This window comes from Lichenostomus cassidix, chromosome 4, assembly GCF_008360975.1.
Source record: "Lichenostomus cassidix isolate B80296 chromosome 4, HeHo_3.0, whole genome shotgun sequence".
Classification (NCBI taxonomy): Eukaryota; Metazoa; Chordata; class Aves; order Passeriformes; family Meliphagidae; genus Lichenostomus; species Lichenostomus cassidix.
This window is the reverse complement of record NC_139484.1, coordinates 7,732,069-7,754,173: the sequence shown is the minus strand read 5'-3', so window position 1 is coordinate 7,754,173 and position 22,105 is coordinate 7,732,069. Positions and strand designations below refer to the sequence as shown.

Below are 22,105 nucleotides of genomic sequence, written 5' to 3'. Positions count from 1 at the left end.
TTCAGGTTACATCAGCAGCACTCATGTGCAAGGAGAGCGTGGGATGTTGGGGGAATGATGGGTCACAGCCCAGCTCCTTGCAGGGCAAAGAGTTCTGCCATAGTTTTTTACAAACCTTGTGTTCTCGTTAGAGATCCATCTTTATCAGAGAAAAAATGTGGGGTTGTTTTCTTTCCCCATCCCAGAAAGCATTGCTAACAGTTTTATGCAGCCCTCTCTCTTCCCCTCTGAGACAGGGGCAAGATGTTCCCTGTGCCCCGTTTTTGGGACAAGGTAAAAAATAAACCTGACTCACCTGGGCTGGTAGGAGTGTCTGTCTAAAGTACCATGTGTTTCAGTCACCCTTTCTTGTAAGAATTTTTTTAGAATTATATAAGAAGGAAAGATGCCAGCACCAGGATAGACCACATGCAAGGGAGGCTGGCTCTGGTCTGTTTTGCCAGGCTACACTAATAAAAAATATGGCACTGGGAAAACGCAAGGAGAGTATTTTCAAGCGTGAAGGCAGAGACTGAGCAGAATTATATCTGTGTCTTTCTGTTCACTTTGGTGGTTTTCCCTGGCTGCTGGTGCTCAGTGTATCTGGATTTCGGTTGCTAAATCGACACATGTCTGTACAGTCCCTTGGTCTGGATATGATGACACAAGAGCTATTTTCAGTCCCTTCAGCCACCTGCATGTCTCTGGGGGTTTCTAGCTAGATTGCAAGCTCTTGAGAGGAAGGTTTGTGTTATGGACTGTAACTTTTATGGACTATCCCTGTTTTATTGGATGATTTCTAGAATTTTATCTGGGCGAGTCGGCATTTGGCAAGGCACTGAGTGGAGGGGGCGACTCCCAACCTCCCTGCAGGGCACAGGGCAGAGGTGGAATAACTGAGAACTGGAAAAGAAATGGGAGCCAGCCTTGTGGTTTCAGTATCCATTGATGTGTCCTGTGTTTCCAGTTGGCCTTGGACATGCTGAGCTAACACTTTCCAGGTACAAAGCTGGGCAGGTGCCTGAGTGAAGTGAGACAACATAGTTGTTGTTGTGTGTCTTTGCTATGCTGGGTGAGCAGGATGGCACCAAAGCATGGGGCCTCTCCAGATAACACATCCACGAGAAGTCTGTCCCATGCTTCTCTTTGCTCCTCCTTTCTCACTTGGAAGCCAAGAAAATGGTGCACCTAAACAGACCAGCAGCATTCCCTGATTGTTGTCTTGGTAGCAGTGTTTCTGCTCATGCTTACAACAAGCTGGTTCAGCTTGAGCATCTCCTGGTAAACTGGATGAACTAACTCATGCTGGAGATCCTCTCCAGCTTCACCAGAACTGGATGATGTTTTCCCTAAATCCTGGAGAAGGTTTGAACAGCCATGGATTGTTTTCTGCTCTTGGAAATTGATTTTGGATTGGGAGACACATCAATTCCATTTCAATCCAAGAGAGTCCAAGTAGAAGTTAGCATGCTAATTTTTGAAAGGGCAGACCTGAAAAAAATTAGGACAGTTAAGATGGAAACTATCAAGGTCAGGGACATGAGAAAGGCCAGGGTTTCTCTAAGCCACAGCTGCAAATGTTACCTGGAATTTTAAATTGGCAGGAACTGGCTGCAGATGTCTCTGCAAGGATTCACACAAAAACCAGCAGGATTGAGCAGCCAGATGACAAAGCCTGATCACCAGGGACAGATGTATTTAGTGGCCAAGTATCGAGTGAGAATTTCCACTGAGGTATAGCTAACAAATGCAATGGATGCTCTGTGTCTCCAGACCCAAGTTATTCTTGTTGCTCTTTCTTCAACAGGCCTGTATGCAGGGAGGTGATGGCTCAAAACTGGCAGGGAGAGATTTGGAAAAGGAGTGTGAGGCAAAGCCTGTCTTTGTGCAAGAAAGTTTTGACCCAAAGGTGACCACGTGAAGAGGTCGAGCATGTCAGAAAGTCAAAACTGAGCCCTGTCATCAGATCAATCAGAATCCAAATGAGTCACCAAAAAGTGAGTAAGGCTCTGCTTCAGCTAATTTGAATATTTTCTTGATCTGTTTTTTTCCACGAAGAGGTGGCCAGGAGCATTTATAAATACACCTGCACCTGTTCTGTGGTGAGAGAAAAAGCACCTGCCACTTGTATCTAGAACTGCTGTTGCCGGGATGTGTGCATGCTAAGTTTATCAGGCTCTGGGCTTCTCAGCTCAGACTACGCTAATTCCTCTGTCTAATGACTCTGTTCTTGTGGCGGGGCTGCCTGTAGCTCATAAAAACAGAACACTTCCCTGTGGCTCAGTATTAATCTCATTTTTCCCTTAGGAAGGGTGGGAGGCTGGGCTGGTGACGGCTGGCAGATACAAAAACCCAGGATGAGAATGCAGAGGTGAATGAGATTGCCTTAAAAGCCCTCCTGGTGAGGGATCCGCAGGTGTTGAAAAATCAGAATTGCTTCTTTTCTGGTACGCATGGACCTCTTGGCATAAGGGCATGGATTCAAGGAGAGCAGAGGTGATGAAACAGCAGCTGCCGAGCTGTGCAGCCTGAAGCTGCCCCGCAGCCCCCAGGATCGGGCCTGGCTCTTGCCAGGAACTGCCTGTACCCCTGCAAAGGTGCGGTTCGGCGACGGGAAAGATTCGGGGGAGTTCATGTCTGCACCTCGAAGGTGTCCAGGGAGGTTTGCAAACACTTCTTCTCCTCTCCTGATCTGATCGTAGGGAACTGAGCACCAAGTTTTGGTTACGAGGGCACAGGTGTCAGGTGTGTTTTCTGGTTTTTCCTCGTTGCTGTACGATGACCGCACAGACAGCAGCTGTACGTGGCTAGACTTTTAGAGGGAGAAAAAGCCCTGACGGGGGGCGTGGGCGGGAAGGCTTTTTCCTCCTTTTTCCACGCGGCATCACTGCTGGCTGAGAGCTACCGCGCCTGAAGCGCCTCCTCCTCGCGGGCTGCCTGGGGCATCCCCCATCTCCTCGGGGGCGTGACCTCGCTCCGGCCCTGGCACAGGAAGGGCTCGGGAGCGAGCGGAAGGGACGCAGCGGAAGAGGAAGCGCGGCGGGGCCGGCGGTGGGAGCCATGCGGACCCGGCGCGGCACCGTTCTGCGGCCGCGGGCCGAGCTCCCCGAGCCCGAAGATGGCCCCGACGAGGTGCCCGGCGGCCGCGCCGGCCCCGAGGAGCTGGCGGACGATGTGGAGCGCTTCCACGAGAAGCAGTTCCGCTCCGTGATGGCCGCCCTGGACAGCGGCGACGAGGCCGGGGACAGCGAGGAGGAAGAGGAGGAGGAGGTGCTGGGGCTGCAGCTGCCCGAGGACAGCGAGGAGGAGGATGAGGAAGAGGACGAGATGGAGGAGCGGAATCCTTTTGTGGAGTACAGCGCAGAGGAGGCTGAGGATGAAGAAGATGAAGAAGGTGAGGAAGATGAAAATGAGGATGAAGATGAAGAGGGGGATCTGTCCATGGAAAGCGACTTGGAGGAGCGCCATCCGGAAACTAAGCTCCCCCATGAGCTCTCCTGGGGCCAGCGCAAGCAGCTCTATTATGACACGGACTATGGGAGTGATGCCCAGGCCAAGGGCAAGCGGAGCCAGCAAGAAATCGATGCTGAGGAGGAGGAAGAGGAGCAGGAGGCTCAAGTCATCCAGAGACGGTTGGTGCAGGATTTGGGGGAGGATGATTATGGGCTGGATATGATCCAGGGCTACCTGGCTGAGCAGCGGAAAACCCACGATAGCAAGGGGCAGAAGATTGATAAGGATCTGCAGGCCCTTTCCAAGAAGGAGCAGCTGAAGCTGCTGAAGCAGGAGTCCCCGGAGCTCCTGCAGCTGATGGAGGACTTTGAGGTGAAGCTCATGGAGATCAAGGATGACTTGCACCCACTGCTGCAAATGGTCAGAGACGGCACTATCTCTCAGGGGAAGGGCAGTCGCTATTTGCAGACCAAGTATCATCTCTACCTGAACTACTGTGCCAACATCAGTTTCTATCTGGTTTTGAAGTCCAAGAGGATGCCAGTTCATAGTCACCCGGTCATCGAACGGCTGGTAGAGTACAGAAATATCATCAATGACCTCGCTGTTATAGACCAAAAGCTTTCCCCACAGGTCCGTATGCTTCTGAGGAACTACTATGACAAGAAGGAAGAGAAGCTACGGAAGGAAAACAAGTTTTCAGTGTTTCTCACCATGGATGGCAAGAAAAACAAACCAAAACGTGCCTCTGCACCTGTTAATGGGCAGGCTGCTGCTGCTGCTGAAACGTCGGATGAGTCGGAGCTGGATGAGGAGGCTGCACTAAGATACTACAAGATGATGGAGGAGAAGCTGGCACTCAAGAGGAAGAGAGCTGGAGATGAAGATGTGCTTGAAGAAGCAGTGTCAGAAGGAGATGATCCCAGTAAAAAGAGAGGGGTGACCTATCAGATGATCAAGAACAAAGGCCTCACGCCCAAAAGGAGGAAGATCGATCGCAACCCCCGGGTCAAACATCGGGAGAAATTCCGGCGAGCCAAAATCCGCCGCAAGGGCCAGGTCCGCGAGGTGCGGAGGGAGCTGCACAGATATGCTGGGGAACTGTCTGGCATTCGGGCCGGGGTTAAGAAAAGCAGGAAGCTTAAGTGATGATTATCTTTTTGTAAGAGCTGCAAGTAGCAGTACTGAATCCAATAAAATTTTTATACATGATATGGCAGGGTTTATTCTTAAGGAAACTGGGGTGGGGTGGTATTTGGGTTTTTTTTCAGCGGATTCTTTCTAGAAGGGGCCATCTCCAAGTGGCACAGGCCCCTTTCCACACCTTGCTCGTGTTTTAAGGTGTTTTCCTTTGTTGTGGTGCTGTCATGTTCCCATAAACAGGAAGCCTTGAGAAATAGCAAGGGATGTTTCAGGCAAAGGGAATTAAATGGGCCGTATGGAACTAATGGGGAGATGGGTTGGCATGGATGGACCTCTTGAGGGTGAGTTGAGAAGGGGGTTCAATAGCTGTCACTTGCCTGCTCTGTTTTGCTGTCTTGTTCTGGTCCATCCTGTATTGAGCTGCAGAGATGTGGTTAATATATTTAATTCTTGTTATGATTAACTCCTTTGTTAGCTCTTAAATGTATGGGCACTACTTTTAGGCTGTCTTAAATTACTTAATCCCATGTGGTCTGAAATACTGTTTCCCTTCCTGAACTCAATGAGAAGCAAAGCAAGGACTTCTCTGGATTTTATAACCATATATGTGATAAGCATATTAACTTCCGCTATGATAAACGTTAAATGTTGGGTGCTGCTTACAGGACTAAGTAGCATTGCTGCAGGACAGACGGGTAAGGTGTTATGTCTTCAGTGGGCAAGTGAACGTTCAGGATGTTGTGATTGCTTCTGTGCCTTCTGGTTGGTAAATGCATTTTAACCCCACACTGAAATGCTTGCCAGGAACTGACTCTGAGTCGCCAGTTCCAATCCAGGCTGTAAAAGAGGAATGAGCGATTGATTTTTCTAAAGTGTAACAAAATCTGGCTCAGGTAAAAACTGGACTTTCTTCTGGGACAGGTTTCAGGGAGCCCATGCCTTGATTTGTGTACCATACCATCTGAAAGGTATAAGTTTTCCATATTAAATTATTTCAGGGGAATAATTGCCTTATCTAGTAAGGTGATTGCATATCATGGGGGGCCTTTTTGTGTGTGAAGTTCTTTGGGAAGCTAAGATATGAGTGTTTGCTCTTGACTTTGTGACAGGCCAGGTTCTGTAATTCAAACATGCTTCTGCTTGTGCTCTGCAAATGAAATGTGCTTTCATGGGGTTCCTGTGTAAACCTTGATATACCAGGCCTATTTCTGCCAGAAACATGCTGTTCACTGCTGGCTGGAAAATATTTTCCAAGCTGTTTGTTAAAGGGAGAGGTAGGAACACAATAAGCTTAAGTTGGACAGATGGGAACAGTCCTTTTCTGTCTCAGGTGCACTGAACAGGTCCTCTCCTGTTCCTGAAGCAGGTCCAGTGCTTACTCACCTGCCCTTACTGTGAGCAACAGTGTTGGCTGCTTCTTCTTCCTGGGAAGAAGGGTCCCAGCCTTGCTGAGGAGAGAAGTAGAGTTTTCCCACCTTTAACTCCCCATTGGGATCTTGACTGGAGGCTGCTGCTGATAATGCCAAGCTATGCTCCAGAGGCTCTGCCAAGAGGTCAGTAAGGGGTAAGATGCTGGGAAAAAAAGCAGCTTAGGTGCTTTTTCTGGGGAGGGATGGTGTTGTGTAACAGGCATCACATGGGATGTGGAAAATACCCAGCAGAGATGCTCCCTGATCTCATTATTACAGAACCTGCTTGTGCACATTTCACACTTGGTGCAAAACTAAGGGCTGATGGTCTTTCATGGGTCTGGCTTTGTGCTTCTATGGAAAGCTCCGGGTAGCTGGAAAGCAAAACTCTAGCTACTTCCTGAACAGTAAATAAGGGAAATAAACTGGTGTGCCATTACAGACATGTTCCCCAGAAACACTGGAGTTAAGGCTGAAGGCCAGAGGGAACACTGTGTGTCAGCGGCCCAGCCCTGCCTGCCAGCAGATGGCACAGCACAGCTCGTGGGTTAATGAAGATTAACGAGGCATTATGTCCACTTGGTTAGTTCAGAGATTGGACTAAGCCATAAGTATAATTCCCTTATGCTTTTATGAGTGATTATGAGAAGGCTGTGATTATTAATGACATGAGAGGAGGGGACGCTGTGTCTAAGAAATACTTGGAGTGATGTTTTGTGCTGAAGGGAAATTTCTGGTGGTGAACAGGTTTGGAAAATCCCTGTGAAAATGGACACATGAAATCAAGCAAGGACCACAGGAGAAGAAGGAAGGAGTGGATCAAAGCCTTGGTTAATGCTGCTTTTTTCCTTTTCCAGTACTGCTTCTGGAGAAGGTGCTGACACTGCCAAGGAATGCCTCAGCCATGAGATGGCACTTGTCCTTGCCAGGGTCCTGCTTGGAGAGGACTGGCAGCCTCAGCAGCACCTCAAGCAGGTGGGGACTCACCTCTGTCACCCTCACAGCTATAGAAGTACCTGCCCTGGGTTCTTTCCACCCACTCACCTGGAGCAAGGGATAGTCAGTGCTGCCTGCACATAAATGATTCATATTTAAACTGGTATAGGCAAAGTATAGAAAGCTCCAAGGTGTGAGCTATTCTTTTGTCTTCCTGCACCCGGAAGATACAGTCCTTGGGGGTTGATGAGCATCCAGAGTAAGCCTGGCTCCCTTTGGAAGCTTGCACAGAAAAGTACAGTGGCAGAGAGGGGGACAATGCTTTCTGCATCACAACCTGAAATTACTATTTATACAGGGCAAGGAAAATGTATTGACTAACTCACATGGAAATACATCTGCTGCTGCCTTAGATTTTGTCAAGGTTTTCCTAGCTGTGTTCCATAATATCCCATCATGGACAGTCTGGGCGTTGTTTTACTCTTGTTAGCAAGTAGAAATTCAAGCATTCAGCTGTGAGATTTGTAAAGTGGATTAAAGCATCTGTTCAATTAGTTGCAACATGTTGCATGACTTGGGGCAGCGCTGGAAAGTCAGTCTCCAGAAGTCAGTTGCCTTTACAGCTTTGCTTCTGCAATTTTAATTGCAGTTGTGGAAAGATGAGATGTAAAAAGAAAGCAGCAACGTGTTTCAGCTTAACCCAAGTGCAGGGAAGGCAGGGTGTTCTTTAAAAACTGTCAGATTTATATACTTCCTGCCTGCTGACAATACCACAGTCCACATTAATTGCCTTGTCTTCCGAAAGAATCTCCCACATGAAATTCCCGGTGGTACGCTGTATTTGGCAGTTTTAATACTAAGGAATATACTTGGACTTTGTCGCCTTTTGTCCCAGGATCTCAAAACGCTGCTGTCCATGAGCCCTCACGCCGGGGAAAGCCAAGGTGAGGCAGGAGGAGATGGTGTCCTGGCTTCGCTTCACGGGTAAGAGCCCCTGCACCCTCAGGGAGTGGCTGTCGGGGTTGCTGTCACCTCCCGTGCTCCCCCCGGGCCGCGTCCCGCCGCTCCCGGCGGTGCGGGGGGAGCCCCTGGGGGCGGAGGATGGGGCGGCCGCGGCGCTTCCCGGCCGGGGCGGGGCGGGGGCCGGAGCGGCGATGGCGGAGGCGGAGCGGGCAGTGCTGCCGCCGCCGCCGGCGGAAAGTTCCCGGGACGGGGCCCAAGCGGAGCTGTCCCCCGGCATGGAGCGGCGGCCCGAGCCCGGGGAGGCGGCGGCAGCGGCGGAGGTGGAGGAGGAGGAGGAGGCGCGCCCTTCCTCGCCGCCGTTCTTCCTCCTCTACCCCGGCCATGGAGGCGGCGCCGCGGCCGCGCCGCCCGGGCTGTGGAGACCCCCGGCGCCCCGCGGCGGGGCCGAGCTGCCCGTGCTGGTGCTGAGCTACCCGGGGCCGGACGGAGCCCGTAAGTACGGCGGGGCTGCCCCGGGCCGGGAGCCTCCCTCGAGGCGGGGTGGGCGGCGGGCCGGGGGTCCCTGGGCGCCGCTCCGCTCCCGGGCTGCTCCTGCCCCGAGCGCTGCGGGCGCGGGGTGCGCGGCCGGGCTGGGACTCGGGGTGCCCGCCTCAAAGCTGCCCCTGCCCCGCGAGGCTCTGGGGGACCTGGGTGCTCCCCGGCGGCGGGAAGGGCAGCGGGGGCTCGGAAGGAGGCGGTTTGCGTTGTGTGTGTGTGTGTGTGTGTGTGAGCCGTGCTGGCCCAGCAGCTCAGCAAAACCACCCCACAGAGAGCTCTTTGAGGAGAATTGGTGCCGCCCTTGGAAATCCAGCAGGCTGTCTTGGACTCGGGGTGTAGTTTAGAGGCTGGGGAACCCTCGCTCGGGCTTCCTCGTGGTGCTGGTGCGGAGAACAAATGCGAGGCGAGGGCACTGCGCGCTGGAGACCTGGAGAGGCTGAAGTGCATCGCTGTGTGGGCGTGTTGGGTGGCAAATAGTGTTCTCCTTTGTAAGATTCTTTATGGTGTTCTTGTATTGTATTTGGGGAATCTGGAGTACTCAGAAGTACTTGGGTGTGTTTGAAAATCCAATAAAAATTACACGCGTGGGTGCATGTAGAAGAGATCTTCTCTTTTGCATCCATCCTAAAAATAACCAGCAGCTTCATCCTCTGGGCTGGTGCCAGAGTGTGTGTGACTGAGCTTTTGGCCTTTGCTTTGTCACCTCCTGTCCCAGGTGATCATTCACTCACACAGGAGCTGATTTGTTTGGAGCGGGTATGTTTTTTTTTCTCCTTTGGAAGCTGATGTACTTGAAGGCATTACTCAGCAGAGCTATAACCAGTGAGGTAAGAAGTCCATGTCTGTAATGCCAAGAGGAGGTGAAATGCCCTGACTTTGCTCTGAGCTCTGTGAAGGACTGTCTGTGACTGCCAACTTTCGTCCAAAGTCCCTCCCTGCTAAATTGTTGTTTAAAATGACAGGCCCCTGTCAAAACCTTCCATTTTACTTGTCATTTTTTTCCTAATCAGGCGATCTTTACCCATAGTAAACCCTGTGATGTGCATGCAAAGGGTTGAGCTACGTCTGATAGAAGAGTTAAAGAAAAATATTTGATCTTACCTATTCAAACTTTGTGAGAAGCTTTTATCTGGATGTGGAGAAACTGAGGCATTGAGATGAGTGCGTATTTGTGCACAAGGACTTGGTGGAGAAGCTCAGTGGTTGAGCAATGCTTTATCCTGTGTCAGCCTTATTCTGCAGTGATTGTGCATGTAAGCTTTGTGGAAAACCTTTATAAAATGCATATAAAAGTTCCCTTGTTTTTGTGAGCTATGGAGGTGACAGCTGCCTGTGCAGTATCGTGTGTCACAGCCTGCTCAGGGGCTGACTGATGCAGTGATAGCAGTGTCTGGAGGGAACAGGAATCAGCATCTAATTGCATGGTGTCTTGGACTCTGCTTCTCCTGGGGCAAACTCTGTCTGTAAATCACTTTTTTACATGATCTCTTTTTTCCGTGTGGTTTTTTGCAGTTCTCACATGTCTAAAAGCATCTTTCATTTGTTCCTACAGAGCAGCAGGAGCAGTGAGTTCTGCTGCAAAGTCTTAGGTGTTACAGGGAGGCAGTGGCCACTACACCAAAAAGTCAGTATCTCACAATATTTTTGAGGTTTATTTCAAGTCTCTTTTTTTTCCCTGTCACAACACAATCATTGAACTATTCTCTTGTATTCTCACCTGATTCCAAACACCAGATGAAGGCCAGAGCTGCTTAGGAAGGAGACTGCAAAAGCTCTTTATGGCAGCAGCACCTGCTCACTTGTTACAGATGGTTCCAGGCAAAAGGAACAAGATGATGTACTTAAACATGCTGATCTGCAGTAAAACCTTAAAAAACTAGTAAAATACAGTAAAAGCAACTTGTTTAGGCTGTCCTTAAAGAAACCCAAAACCCTAAACCAAACCCCAAACCTTTCCTTTCTCTCAGTGAAAGCCTACCCAGTGCCATGATACTTGAAGTAAACTTTTCCTTCCCACTTTTTAGTTGCACATTCAGCTATGACAGTTACTTCAATCCTTAAATAATATCTCTGTGTTTCACATTAGGTAAAGAAAAACCTGTTTGTCACTTCTTAATTAGGAAATTGATACTGATTTTTGGGTGGTTAAACTTCCTTTTGCCCATTCCTGTTTGAGCTTGCAGAGTTTGGAGTAGCTGGTATTTGAAGTAATGTGCATATCTGTGGTGGCAGAGGAGTCAGAAGCACACTTTGCCATGTACACGCTGTGTTGCTAATTTTATCTTTTTAGATTACATTCCATGTCAGAGATGGCTTTGTCCTTTCTGCTTTGCAATCAAAAAAGTAGGAAAAATTTTCTCTTAATGATGGAAACACAGCTTGCTCACAGCGCTGGAAATAAAAGTAGACCCAAAGACGCTCCCTGGGGTCCTAAGGATGGTTTGGAAATTTGTTTTGGTTTCTTTGCTTAGATTATTCTAATTTATTCAGCTTTGAAACTCAAAATACTTTGCAGTTCAGTTGAGCTCTCAAATACTGGTGACTGACAGAGTGCTTTGTGTTCAGGTGGTTCATCTTAAAATTCCAATAAAATCAGTTTGTGATTCTTTAAAATGTTTTGGCAGAACCTTGCTATGTTTTGCAATCTGGCCAAAGCCTCTAAGGGCTTGTGCCAAAGTGTATCTCACAGGAGGGTTTGTAGGACCAGTCAAGGCTGTCTGACTGGTTTGAGATGGAGAAAGTGGTTCATCCGGCACAACCTCTTCCACATTTATCCATGATTTGGGTTTTCCTGTGTCCATGACCATGCTAGAACCCTGATGGAGCCTTATCAGGTGCCCTTGAGTTGCCTGGTAGTTGTATGAAAGGTTTTATGAAAACACAAATATTCTATACCTTTCTTTTGTTCCTTTATGAGATACTTTGTTGCTTTTATCATTTTGAGGCACAGGATGGGGATAGGGGAAGGTTTGTCCTGCGGTTTTCAGGTGGTGATTAAAAGGTCACAAGTCCGTAAATCCAGCAGTTCCAGTTTGGGGGTTTTTTTTTTGGTTGTTTTTTGGTTTTGGAAATAAGTCAAAGTTAAAGAACATTTTCCAAGTACTTTAAATATCCCTGTGGAGTATTTGCAGCAGGATCATTGCATAAAGAAGCCTGAAAATAGAACTCAGCTGGAAGGAGAAGACTGGCTTCTGTTGTTTCTTCATGTTAAAAGCAAACCAATGGAAGTTGAACAGTTCCTAATTTTTTTAGCAGACCTTCCCTGTGATCCTGGTGTGTAGGGCACTTGCCAGTGCCGAGTTCAGCTGAAGACCTGTGTTGTGAAATGGAAGCTTTGGGGTTGCATCCAGTGCTGTTGGTATTTCTAATTGCTTCAAAACAAAGAAATTAAACTGTCTGATAATGCGATCTGTTGGATAATAGCTTGGGCAATAGCTCATGGTGCTTTGTTGATTCTAAAGGGTTTGTTTTGACCATGTGCTGTTTGTTTAGACCCTGTCCAAGGGCTAGCCAGGGCCAGCAGCTGTTCTGTAGCAGTTGGTACATGGCCACTTTCACTGGGTTTAGAATTTGGGGTGGTACAATGTGGATGCTGTGACTAGAGGCTGTCGTTGCTGAAAGGGTGTGTAAATATACGAGTTAAGAGGCTGTCAGCACGGTTTATAAACTCTGTTCTCTTGGGGAGAAGGAACAATAGTAATTCTTGTTTTCTTTGAAATAATTGCCCTTTGCATTGCTGTCAGAACAGGCTACGTGGTGCTTGGTTGGATTTGGCCTAATGGGGAAAGAGTTGCTGAGTCAAAATGTGCTGTGCTAAGCAGGAAGTTTTCACCAAAAGCAACTGCTTCCTCTTGCCAGTTGGAAATAGCAACTCCTAACCCCTTTTCTCAGTTTTATGAGGCTTTTACATGATGGGTGCCGTGTTTTTTTCCTAAAGCTGCATGTGTTTGCATGCTGAATTCTGTATCCAGCAATCTGTTTTGGCATTTCACATCCCTAAGAAACAGATGTACATCCTTTTGAGTACTTCTTTAGGGAACAAAAAGCAGGGAGTGCAATTAAGGTCCCATACATTGATCATGTGTTCTTATTAATATGCTCTTCTGGTGGCAGCTTTCTCCAAGGCTGACTGTCCATCCATTTCAGTGGGATGTTAAATACATGCATCTTCCTCAAATATATTGGAGCCACACAGGAATGAAGTCAGATAAGCTAATTTATTGGTGCCTCATCACTGTTGAAGTGGGTGGTGACACCACAGCGACCTTGGGAATAAGTAGCCTGTCTGGTGACCTAGGATCTCTTGTCCCCCAGCACCTGGACTGTGTGGGTTGGGGTCACAGGGGAGGCTCAGGCAACCAGGAAGGGACAGGGAATGCAGTGCTGTTGTTATAATGTTATTATATTATTGTTGAGAGGTTGAAAGCCTGTTTCTCTTCCTGCTGAGAGATAGTATTTCTTTGTCAGCCTCACCTGAGCAGCACAATTTTCAGGTGAGATTTTTAAAGTATAAGATTGGGTCACAGTGTTTGTGGTGTTCTCCGTCATTGTCCTTCCATGTGCACATGACCTGCTGAAAGAGCTTCATCCTCAGTCACTGAAGTGCTGAAAGCCAGATAATTTTTTCCTTCCTGTTTCCCTGAGACGATAAATCCATCCTAACATTATTTTGAACGTGAGAAATTTTAGCTCCAAGGTGCCCCCTGAGAAGGTGGCACACTGAATAAAACCCAAACTGCGGACTTGCACACCTCCTGTGAAAACAAAGGTGCCGATTGAATTCCTGTAGTGGCATCCAGGGATGTGAGAGGAATACAAATGCGGCTTTGTATTGCTGGCGCTGCTCCTTTGTATTCCGGGGGCGATGGGCGGGGGGTGCGGGCTGTTCTGCTCGCTCCCAAACGGGCTGGCACAGCCCGGCGAGGAGGTGCTGCGCTGATGAGCGCCTGACCGCCGGCCCCGCATCAGCAGCGTCTCGGCAGCATCCTGGGAATCGCAGGAATCACATGAGCCTGGATTCCCAGCTCAGTTCATTAGTCAGCCATTTTGGTCGCCACCCTGCTCCCTGCGCACAGCCAATCCCGGCGGCACTCGCTGCCCGGGCTGCGCCGGGAGAGGGGACCGAGCGCCTGCATTTCGGCACACCTGGACTCTGCCTCTCTGCTCGTCTTCTGGTTTTTTCTGGAGTCATCACCAGAGGAAGACATTCTTTTTGCTTCTGCTGCCTTTTTTTCCTTTTTATATTTTGTCCCTGTTTTTCCCTGACGCCTTTGGTGGCAGGAGCCAGGTTTTCTGTGGATGCTGAGGATCAGTAGCCTCTAGCATAGCTGGAGACGACGGCAGTCGGTGGAAAGGAGGGAGGCAGAGCTGAGCGGGAAGGAGCAGCGTTTTTACCTTGCTTGATCTATGAAAAGGCCAGAGCAGCCTCTGTGATCCTGAGCAATCTGTCCTTTAATCGCAAGGTATTTCTGATTTTCTTCTTCAGAAAGCTTTTGTTTTTAGTCCTTATTTTGCCCCCGTTGTTGTTGTACCAGCTGAGTCATCATGTCTGCTCTGACGCCTCAAAGCGACATGCCAACCCCCACCACAGACAAGATCACTCAGGCTGCCATGGAGACCATCTATCTTTGCAAATTCCGCGTGTCGATGGATGGAGAGTGGCTGTGCTTGCGCGAGCTGGATGACATCTCGCTGACACCCGACCCCGAGCCTACCCACGAAGGTACGGTCCGGTTCTGCCCCGGGAGCCCCGGGCCGGCGCTTTGTTCGGCGCTGCACGAGTTGGGAGGGCGCGTCTCCAGGACCAGATGCTCGTGTCCTGCCTGCAGAGCCTGGACAGCCGGGGGCATGTCAGAGAGCCAAACTGCTGCTTCGGATTGCCCTCCGAATTTGTAACCCAGCCCTTTAAGGCAGATTGGTGATGAACTATCTTTTTAGCTGTATCGGGTTTGTGTATCTCAGGAAGGAGGAAAACCATGATGTGTGCTCAGTGAGAACGTTTAATCGTGATATTGCCCTTATAACCAGGGCGTATATCTCTGTTAGTGAGCTGCCAGCTGGTACCAGGGGAGAACAGTGGCAGCACCCCAGTGTGTCCCCGCTCGTGGGGAGTTTTTGGAAAGCCCCAGCGATTACGCAGCGATGCCCACTGTCAGGTGACGATGCCATCACGGTGCCCCAGCTCGCCTCTGATGAGCGTGCTGCTGTTTACCATGGCTTGGAAGCCTGAAACGTGGAGATGTAGCACTTCTTGATTTCCCCTGGAAAAAAAGATTTGTCATCTGGGTTGATAAACAGTTTAATACCAGGATGAGGATTGAAAGCTCTGAGAGTACTAAAAATGTGAGAGGACATCTACGCAGTGCTCTTCCAATAGACAAGTGGGGAAGGAGGAGAGGTGATGAGTTTCTGCAGGTGCTGAGGTTCTCAGTGCCCTTGCTGGATGCAGCTTTTGGTTTTAGAGCAAGGAGGCTCCAGCTTCTCATGCCTGACCCTTTTCCAGTAACTCCTGAAATGCCACTCCATCAAGCAGTCTTGCTTGACCCGTTTGAAGCTGGCTGATTAAATCAGCAGTGTCTAACATTGTCTTGCTGAATGAGACGAGTGAAATTGTGGTGGGGATTTAAACTTTAAAATAAATTTCCAAGGGATAATTTAATTTCCATTTGACAGCTGCTTTCAGTGACAGTAGCCCTTGGGTCTGGATTTGGCTTGCCAAGTACTTAGTCATGCAGTGGGATACCAGACAGAGGTTTCAAAAGGAGAAACGTAACATTCCCTCTGAAGCATATCCCAGGGGTTCAGGGAGGTGAATACAGAGTGAGCAGGAATTCAGTTGTCTTCCAATTCCCATGTTCTTGTGTGTGACATTGAGACTTCCTTGGTCTTACTCCAGTGTTTTTCAGGGTGTAATTACAGTCACTCTCTGGTGAGTACCAGAAGGGGTTAGAAGACAGTATTTGCTCATTTTATTGCCATATTATTTAATTCATATGTCAAAAATAAATGCAAAAGGAGCAGTACCATAACGACCTTCATGGAAATGTTTATGTGGGCATAAATTGAGGTTGCTTGTTGGTTGTTTAGGGGGGTGCATTTGGATCCAAGTCATATTTTGAACAGAGAAGGTCAGGAAAAGTGTTGACAATAGGAAAGCTGACACAGCTGTATCCCAGTACTGGATCTGGTGCTACTGCATCAGCACTGCTGCTGTGTCTGCAGCGTGTGCACAGGTCAGGGGAGCAGGAGCATGGGCTGGTGTCTCTTGTAGGGTCTCCATAAAGCTGATGTGTAAAGGTAGGCATGATGAAGAAGGGGAAAAAAAAAAGCTCTGGAACTTTGCCAAAGGCAAAACAAAGGGGGACAGTTTTTTCCTTACTAATCAAGACATGTAAAATATATATTGCAGTAAGTACCAAATCCAGCAGCTTGTTGGAATAAAGATTTGAAGCCTTCCATTGCTATCCCTCAGCTCTTGCTGCTTCTGGAGAGTTTTGTCCCTGGCCTCTCTTCCCTCTGTGATCTGCTGTGCTCCCAGCCCTCGAGCAGCCATCCTGTCTTACAGCCAGTCACAGCAATTCCACACAGCTGGGGCTTGACAGAAACTAAGCAGAACTTTTCTTCAAATTAAATGCGAGCGGCAGATACTGAGTTGCTGGCAACTGTGTACATTGCATTTAACCTGTAGCATGGCTGCTCAATTTAACAGTAAAATCAATTAATATGTTTTTTCAGTTGGTTGGAGTAATTCTGTGTGCATTCGAAAATAAGCAGGTTTTGCAGTTGACTGTAAATCTGCTTAGATTAGAAAAAGAACTTATTTTTTTTAAACAGCCAGTGATTCTTAATAAGACAGTCAGAGCCTTACTGTGCTCTGCAGGCTCCTCAAAATTAAGTGTGACATTAGTGGTTGTTAACCTTGTTTGCCTGCAATGTGTGTGACAGTCTTTGAGGGATCTTGAGGGATGGAGGTAAAATACACCTGGACTGCATTTCTGTTGAATGTTGAAGAGAGTATGTGTATGGATGGCATTGAACAGTGATTTCAACCTTGGGGAGAAGTTAAACAAAATGGACTTTTTTTAGGCTATTTTACTGGATGTTAAATTTCTATGGTGAATAATCATGAAGAGCTTCACAGTAGAGCTGTGGAAATTTTTGTCCTCATGGGATCACCTTGTAATAGATGTTAAGAGACGAGAAGGAATACATGTGCTAACTTGAGTTTACTTGGAACTTTCAAGAATTACAGTATTCCTCTTTTCATTAATCCTCTTTTGTTTGCACTAAAAGAAGCACTTGGAATTGGAATTTATAAAATGGGAAGATGAAATTATCATTTCTGTAGGGCAGAAGCTAAGGTCAGATTTTTTCTTCTTTTTTGACCAGTAGTTTAAGAGTTTTAGTTTCTGACATGTGCTTATGTAAAATGCCTCAACAAGGAGTTGTAGAGCTCTACCGGAAAAGCAAATGTTCTTTTTAAAACCTCCTGCCCATTGTGTTGAACCAGTTATTGAATCATCCTTCAGATTTTACCTTTTCTCTCCATTTTCTATCCAAGTGTTTTTCTGTGTTTCTTTGCATACTTCAGAATGGTTTAGGGAAGTGGCATAACCTTATTGGTTATACTTTTGTTTTGCACACTGGCAACTGTTACCTTGGTTTACAATTTCTCTAATAGGGTGGAATAGGAACAGTAAAGTTGTGGAAGAGGCAGAATTGTTCAGTGGATTGGGCCTTTCCTATTACCAAAAAAAAAAAAAAATCTGAATTGTACTGGGAGGGAAGGTAGGGACCTTTCAGGTGTGGACAAAACCTGCATGAGATGATTCTGTAGTTGGGGAAAGACCTCTTGAAACACATCTGGTGGCAGAAACCCCTAATTAGGTCACAAGTTTGAAGGAGCTGGAGACCAGATCTAATAGAACAAATGTGGAGTCGGTAAATGCAAATTAAATGAATTACAGTATGTTCATGGTCATAAATTTTGGCAATAGAAGTTAGGTCATGTAATCCAGACTTCAATTCAGAAATTACTCTGAAGAATTGTTTTCTTTGCTCTTTTAAGTTATGTCAGTCTAAATGAAGTCTGACCTGGGAAACTTGGGGCAGGTGTATGTCCCTCAGAGGTGGTGAGTCAGAAGTGCTACAGAGAAGGCACTTGCATGTCAACTAAACCGGGAAGTGAAAGATGAGGAAAAACCCCAAGGCTTTGGGTTTTTGTTTTCTTGGTGTAAACTATCAAGGGCCAAAATAGGATGAGAAATTTCCCATAGCAGTTAGTCATCTGTTTCCCTCATGCCAAGCAGGCTGGTTGTTAGAACCATTCCATACAACTGCATATAGTTGCAACATAGAGAAACTGGGTAATTATTTCTTGGTAATCATGTAGAGGTGGGAATAAGGTTTAGGATGGGGTTATACTGTGACTTCATGTGATGTACTTTGGCTGTCTGTTTGTCCCAAAAGTGTAATGGAGAGTGGGCTTGGAATTTCCAAGTTGACTGGACTTCTTTATTTCTTTTTCATTTCCTCCTGGTTTGTTGCAGATCTTTGACTGCTCTTTTCTTCTGTTTGCAAGGCTTTCTGTATATGTGTATATTTAGAGAGAGAATTTTTAGGCAGTGGGTTTTAAAATAAATGGGTTTTTAAGCTACTTTGTCCCAAATAAATGGTTCCTGGAATTCCAGGCTGCAGACTGCCTGGTGGCTTCCCTGATTTTGGGCTTGCAGGATATTTGAACATGATCCTGAAACCCTTTGTTGATCCCTTTGTCAACAATTCATGATCCACCTCATTTGCAAACCTAACCTGAAAGAATTATTTATGTGTGCCTCCCATAACATTAACACCATCTACTAATTTTCTTCCTTGACCTCTTTATGTGCTATTAAATGTATTCCTAAGGTGACAAATATCAGAATGCAATTTAAGTATAGCAATGCGTCTAGAGGTTCCCATTTAATAATAAAGCAGTATTTGTCCAGATTTGGGTCAAGCCTTTCCCAGCAGCCTAAGCAGCAGGACTGACATGGCACCATCACTCAGGACTTTCTATATCAAGCTCAGTTTTCACTTCCCAAAACTGATGCCTTGGGGTTTTTTAGGTTTTTTTACTAATGGCTCAGCTTCTCCTTACGAGTCTGTTAAAAATTTCTGTCCTTAAAAAATCCTGACCTATTTAAAAACTTGTGACCTTTTCTTCCTGATAAGAAATTCTTCCCTATGAGTGTGATGAAGCCCTGGCACAGGCTGCCCAGAGAAGCTGTGGCTGCCCCTGGATGCCTGGAAGTATCCAAGGCCAGATTGGACAGGGCTTGGAGCAACCTGGGACAGTGGAAGGTGTCCCTGCCTATGGCAGGGGGTGAGGCATGGGGTTGAATGGGATGAGTTTCAAAGTCCCTTCCACCCAAGGCAGTCTGTGATTCTACTTCACCTGTCTTTGGAGGAACTTGATTCTTGTATCAAGATGCTGTGTGTGAGGTGATGCTCATTGGTTCAGAAAGGTTTCGACTCTCACCTCTGTTTTGAGCTAATAACTCGAGCCTTTACAAACACAGTAAATGTTGAGCAGCAGTGAGAAATAATTTTGATGCTGTTCCATTCTCCCAGGGTTTACTTGTAAAAGCTTTGCTGGCGTGGGAAAATGTGTCCCAGCTCCTTCAATGAGATGCTGCTGCTGTGTCAGCGAAGGGACTGAATGCAAACCCCTCCATTTCCAAAAACAGATGGGATTTTTGTGATTAATATATTAGAGATAAATTCTCCAGTTCCTTCTTGAAGAGCTGGCTTGAGTGTTCCTTTCAATAGGATATTCAGTTTCATAATACTAATCTTCCTGGGAATCTGGTTGGAATGAGTTAATCGTTTTATGAATACTTAAAAGTCTTGGTCATCTTGTTTTCTAAACTTGGTACAGAGTTAAATAATTTCCGTCCTAATCAAAAGAACTCAGTTTTTCACGCACCCTAAGGACGATAGAAACTATAGAGTTTCAGGTCTTAATGATTCTTCTGTGTGAAGATGCTTTTCCCCCACAGTTGCTTGGTGGAATTTCCAGACAAGTGGGAAAATGTACAATGTAAAAGAAGAAATTAATTCTATGCAAAGTGCAGTTGGATGCATGAGAATGAATGAAAACAGGAAAGAAAGTGCTAATTAAATGTGTGCTTTTGCCTCTAAATCTATGCAAATGCCATAGTACCAGTTTAAATTCATGCAGTTCTTGCTAGTAGGAAGATGGGATTATGGCTCATAGGGATAGTAGAGAATATTTGTGACTCTCTGGGTATTTCTCTGTGAGCTTTACATGGGTTACTTACTAAGGGTTAAAAATAAATGAGAATGATGAAATTAAGCCTGTCAGTTCTCTCTGTTCGTGTTATCCAGCTGCTGGTAAATGTGGTTTTGATTATAGGTTCTTCACTGTTCATGCTTTAGATTAAGAAAAAATCCAACCCCTCAGTATTAGATAAAGATCTTTCAGTGGTGCTTTGTGGCTTCCCTTACTGTGTGCAGGGATTCTGGGATGATCAGCATCTAGATCTGTCTCACAGAGTCCCATTTGTGCAGCAGGGTCTGGGGAGGCATCAGAGACAGGTCTGCCCACATGGGGAGATTCAGTCTCCTGCACCTTCAGAAGCTGCAACACCTGGCATGAGAGACCAAAGGCCATCAATGCTGCATGTGGGGGAGAGCATCACCAGGGGTTTGCTCTTGAAACAGCAGGGATTTCCTCCAGTGGAGCTCCTTGTTTGTCCTGCAGTAGTGCTCAGCCATAGGGGAATGCTTGTGAAAGTCTCTGGTTTGGAGGAAAGCAGGTGAAAATCAGCCCTGTGCGTGTACTGCAGTCCCAGAGGATGAGGGGCCTGTTGGGCAGTGGTGCTGCAGCGCACGGAGCTTGAGGGGCTCAGCTCTTTGTGAGCTGTGCTGGCACTGAGGAGTTTGGTGTAGCTGTGGAGGAGCAGTTTTCAAGCCAGGCCTGAGTCCCGGGGTAGGAGGCTGGCGCTGGCTGTGTGTGGGAGGGAGGAGGGTCCAGCAGCCTCTGTACTTTGCTCAGGACTTTGGCACAGTTGGCTCGGGAAGGGGGATAGAGCCTTTCCCATGCTTCAGACCTTCCGCTGATCACGGATTAGCGCTGGGGAGTGCGGATGCGTAAGTAGGGAGTGAAAAATACCCAGGATTCAGGGCATTTGTCTGGCTTGGCTTGTGGGGTTTGAAACAGGGACTTAGTGGGTGTGCTGAAACCAGTTCTCCTTGTCCTGGCTGCTCCTCTCCCAGGATACCTCTCTCGTCCCACCCAGGAGAGAGGTGCTTCCCTGACTGAGTCCTTAGGGAATTATCATCAGCCTGTGACCTGTGTAGGGCTGAGCTGTGTCACCTCTGCAGGATTTGTCATTTGGGGTGATGGTCATAAGAGAGTTTAAGCTCTGTTAAACCTTTAAAATACCCTCAGTGTGTCTTTCCTGATCCCGCTTGCTTCCCCACATGTGGCTGTTTCCCTGTCAGCAGTTCTTCTTGGGACTGGGTATGAGAAAATTGAAGCAAAAGCTGACTTTGCATAAATACCACAAGTTCAGTGCTTTTATCTTACAAATAAAGTAATACTTTTGTTGCTTTTCTTTTTAGGATGTGCTTTACAAAAATGTTGCTTGTGTTAATGCAGAAACAAAGCTTCTGCAGCTTTACTGAAGCCTGCCCTGGTCTGACTCGGGGAGAAGAACGCTTTGCTCTATTGCTTTGTGCAGACTTATAAACCCTTTTGACTTGCAGATCTCTTGCCACTATGAATTAAGTCTTGTATGATGCAAATCTCCCTTTCAGTTATGCTTTTCTTATACCTTGATTTTGAATCTTTCCTTTAGATCACGGCTTGCATGACGTTTTTCTTTCTTTTCCTTTCCTTTTTGCTGTTTGCAAAGACTCTTGGGAGGATTTGACAGATGTGGTGGAGCAATTGCGCGATGATTCCGAAGGTGCGTTCCACACCCACATCTCACAGCTCTTGTTTGTGCTAATCGTTGGCTTCTGCACTATTATTTTGAACCTTAGTGCAAAATGCAGTTAGTTTTCCTTTCCAGTGCCAGTAGCTGTGGCTTTCTTGCATTTTCTTGATGTTGCTTAAATAAATGTTTGCTTTTTTATTGCTGTTTTGACTTGAAGTGGAGGTAGAAGAAGTGAATCAACAAGGGCTAATTTGCCGCCTTCTAAATGCTTTCACAGGCTGTAGTTTCCTGAGCCTGGCAGAAGCACAGCTTAAAAGGTTGCAGCAACATATGGAAGCTGAATTTTAAAAAATATTGCAGAAATCACCCTGAAGCCTCAGATTTTCTGCAGTATTTCTGTCTAGATTCTTCAGATTTTCTGGCAGTATTTGCCAAGGCTTGGCAAAAATTATTCTAAAACTTCTATTGCAAATCATTTTAGAACCTGTGAAGTACTAAATGAGAAACTTATTTATAGTGCTTCTTTCTTGATTTTTAAAAATGGTGCAAATGTGAAATAATTGAATTCCTAGTGCAGGAAGTGGTCAAGCAAATTGGTACTTTGATTAAATGCAACTGCTCCTGCTTGGGATTCTAGTGTTAGCAGAACAAAAAGCTGATGTTCTCATGCACTGAGCACATTGATCCTTGCTGGTCATCTTCCATGGTGTGCCTTTAACTGCTGTGCTGGTTCTGTGCCTG

The 22,105-nt window shown here is 46.9% G+C and overlaps 2 protein-coding genes across 8 annotated transcripts in view; both read left to right on the top strand.

Moving 5' to 3' along the window:
- Positions 1–2,980: 2,980 nt before the first annotated feature.
- Positions 2,981–4,644, top strand: UTP3 (UTP3 small subunit processome component). The gene has a single exon (XM_085057746.1). The coding sequence runs from the start codon at positions 3,040–3,042 to the stop codon at positions 4,579–4,581; it is 1,542 nt and encodes a 513-aa protein (XP_084913872.1). The 5' UTR covers positions 2,981–3,039; the 3' UTR covers positions 4,582–4,644.
- A 2,210-nt stretch (positions 4,645–6,854) lies between these two features.
- Positions 6,855–22,105, top strand: part of RUFY3 (RUN and FYVE domain containing 3) — a 32,772-nt gene continuing 17,521 nt past the window's right edge. For 2 of the 7 annotated variants that reach the window (XR_014851518.1, XM_085057740.1), the window contains exons 1-2: positions 8,051–8,375; positions 21,341–21,394. Coding sequence is in view for 6 of the 7 variants with exons in the window: in XM_085057740.1 (XP_084913866.1) it covers positions 8,075–8,375; positions 21,341–21,394 (355 nt within the window). In the remaining variant the exon portion in view is untranslated. Of the gene's footprint in view, positions 6,960–7,815; positions 7,905–8,050; positions 8,376–13,330; positions 14,143–21,340; positions 21,395–22,105 lie in introns of those variants that run through there. The other 5 variants (XM_085057743.1, XM_085057745.1, XM_085057742.1 and 2 more) reach the window with 5 other exon arrangements.

Coding starts and splice junctions, on each gene's coding strand:
- UTP3 (XM_085057746.1), top strand. CDS start 3,040: ATGCGGACCCGGCGCGGCACCGTTCTGCGGCCGCGGGCCGAGCTCCCC.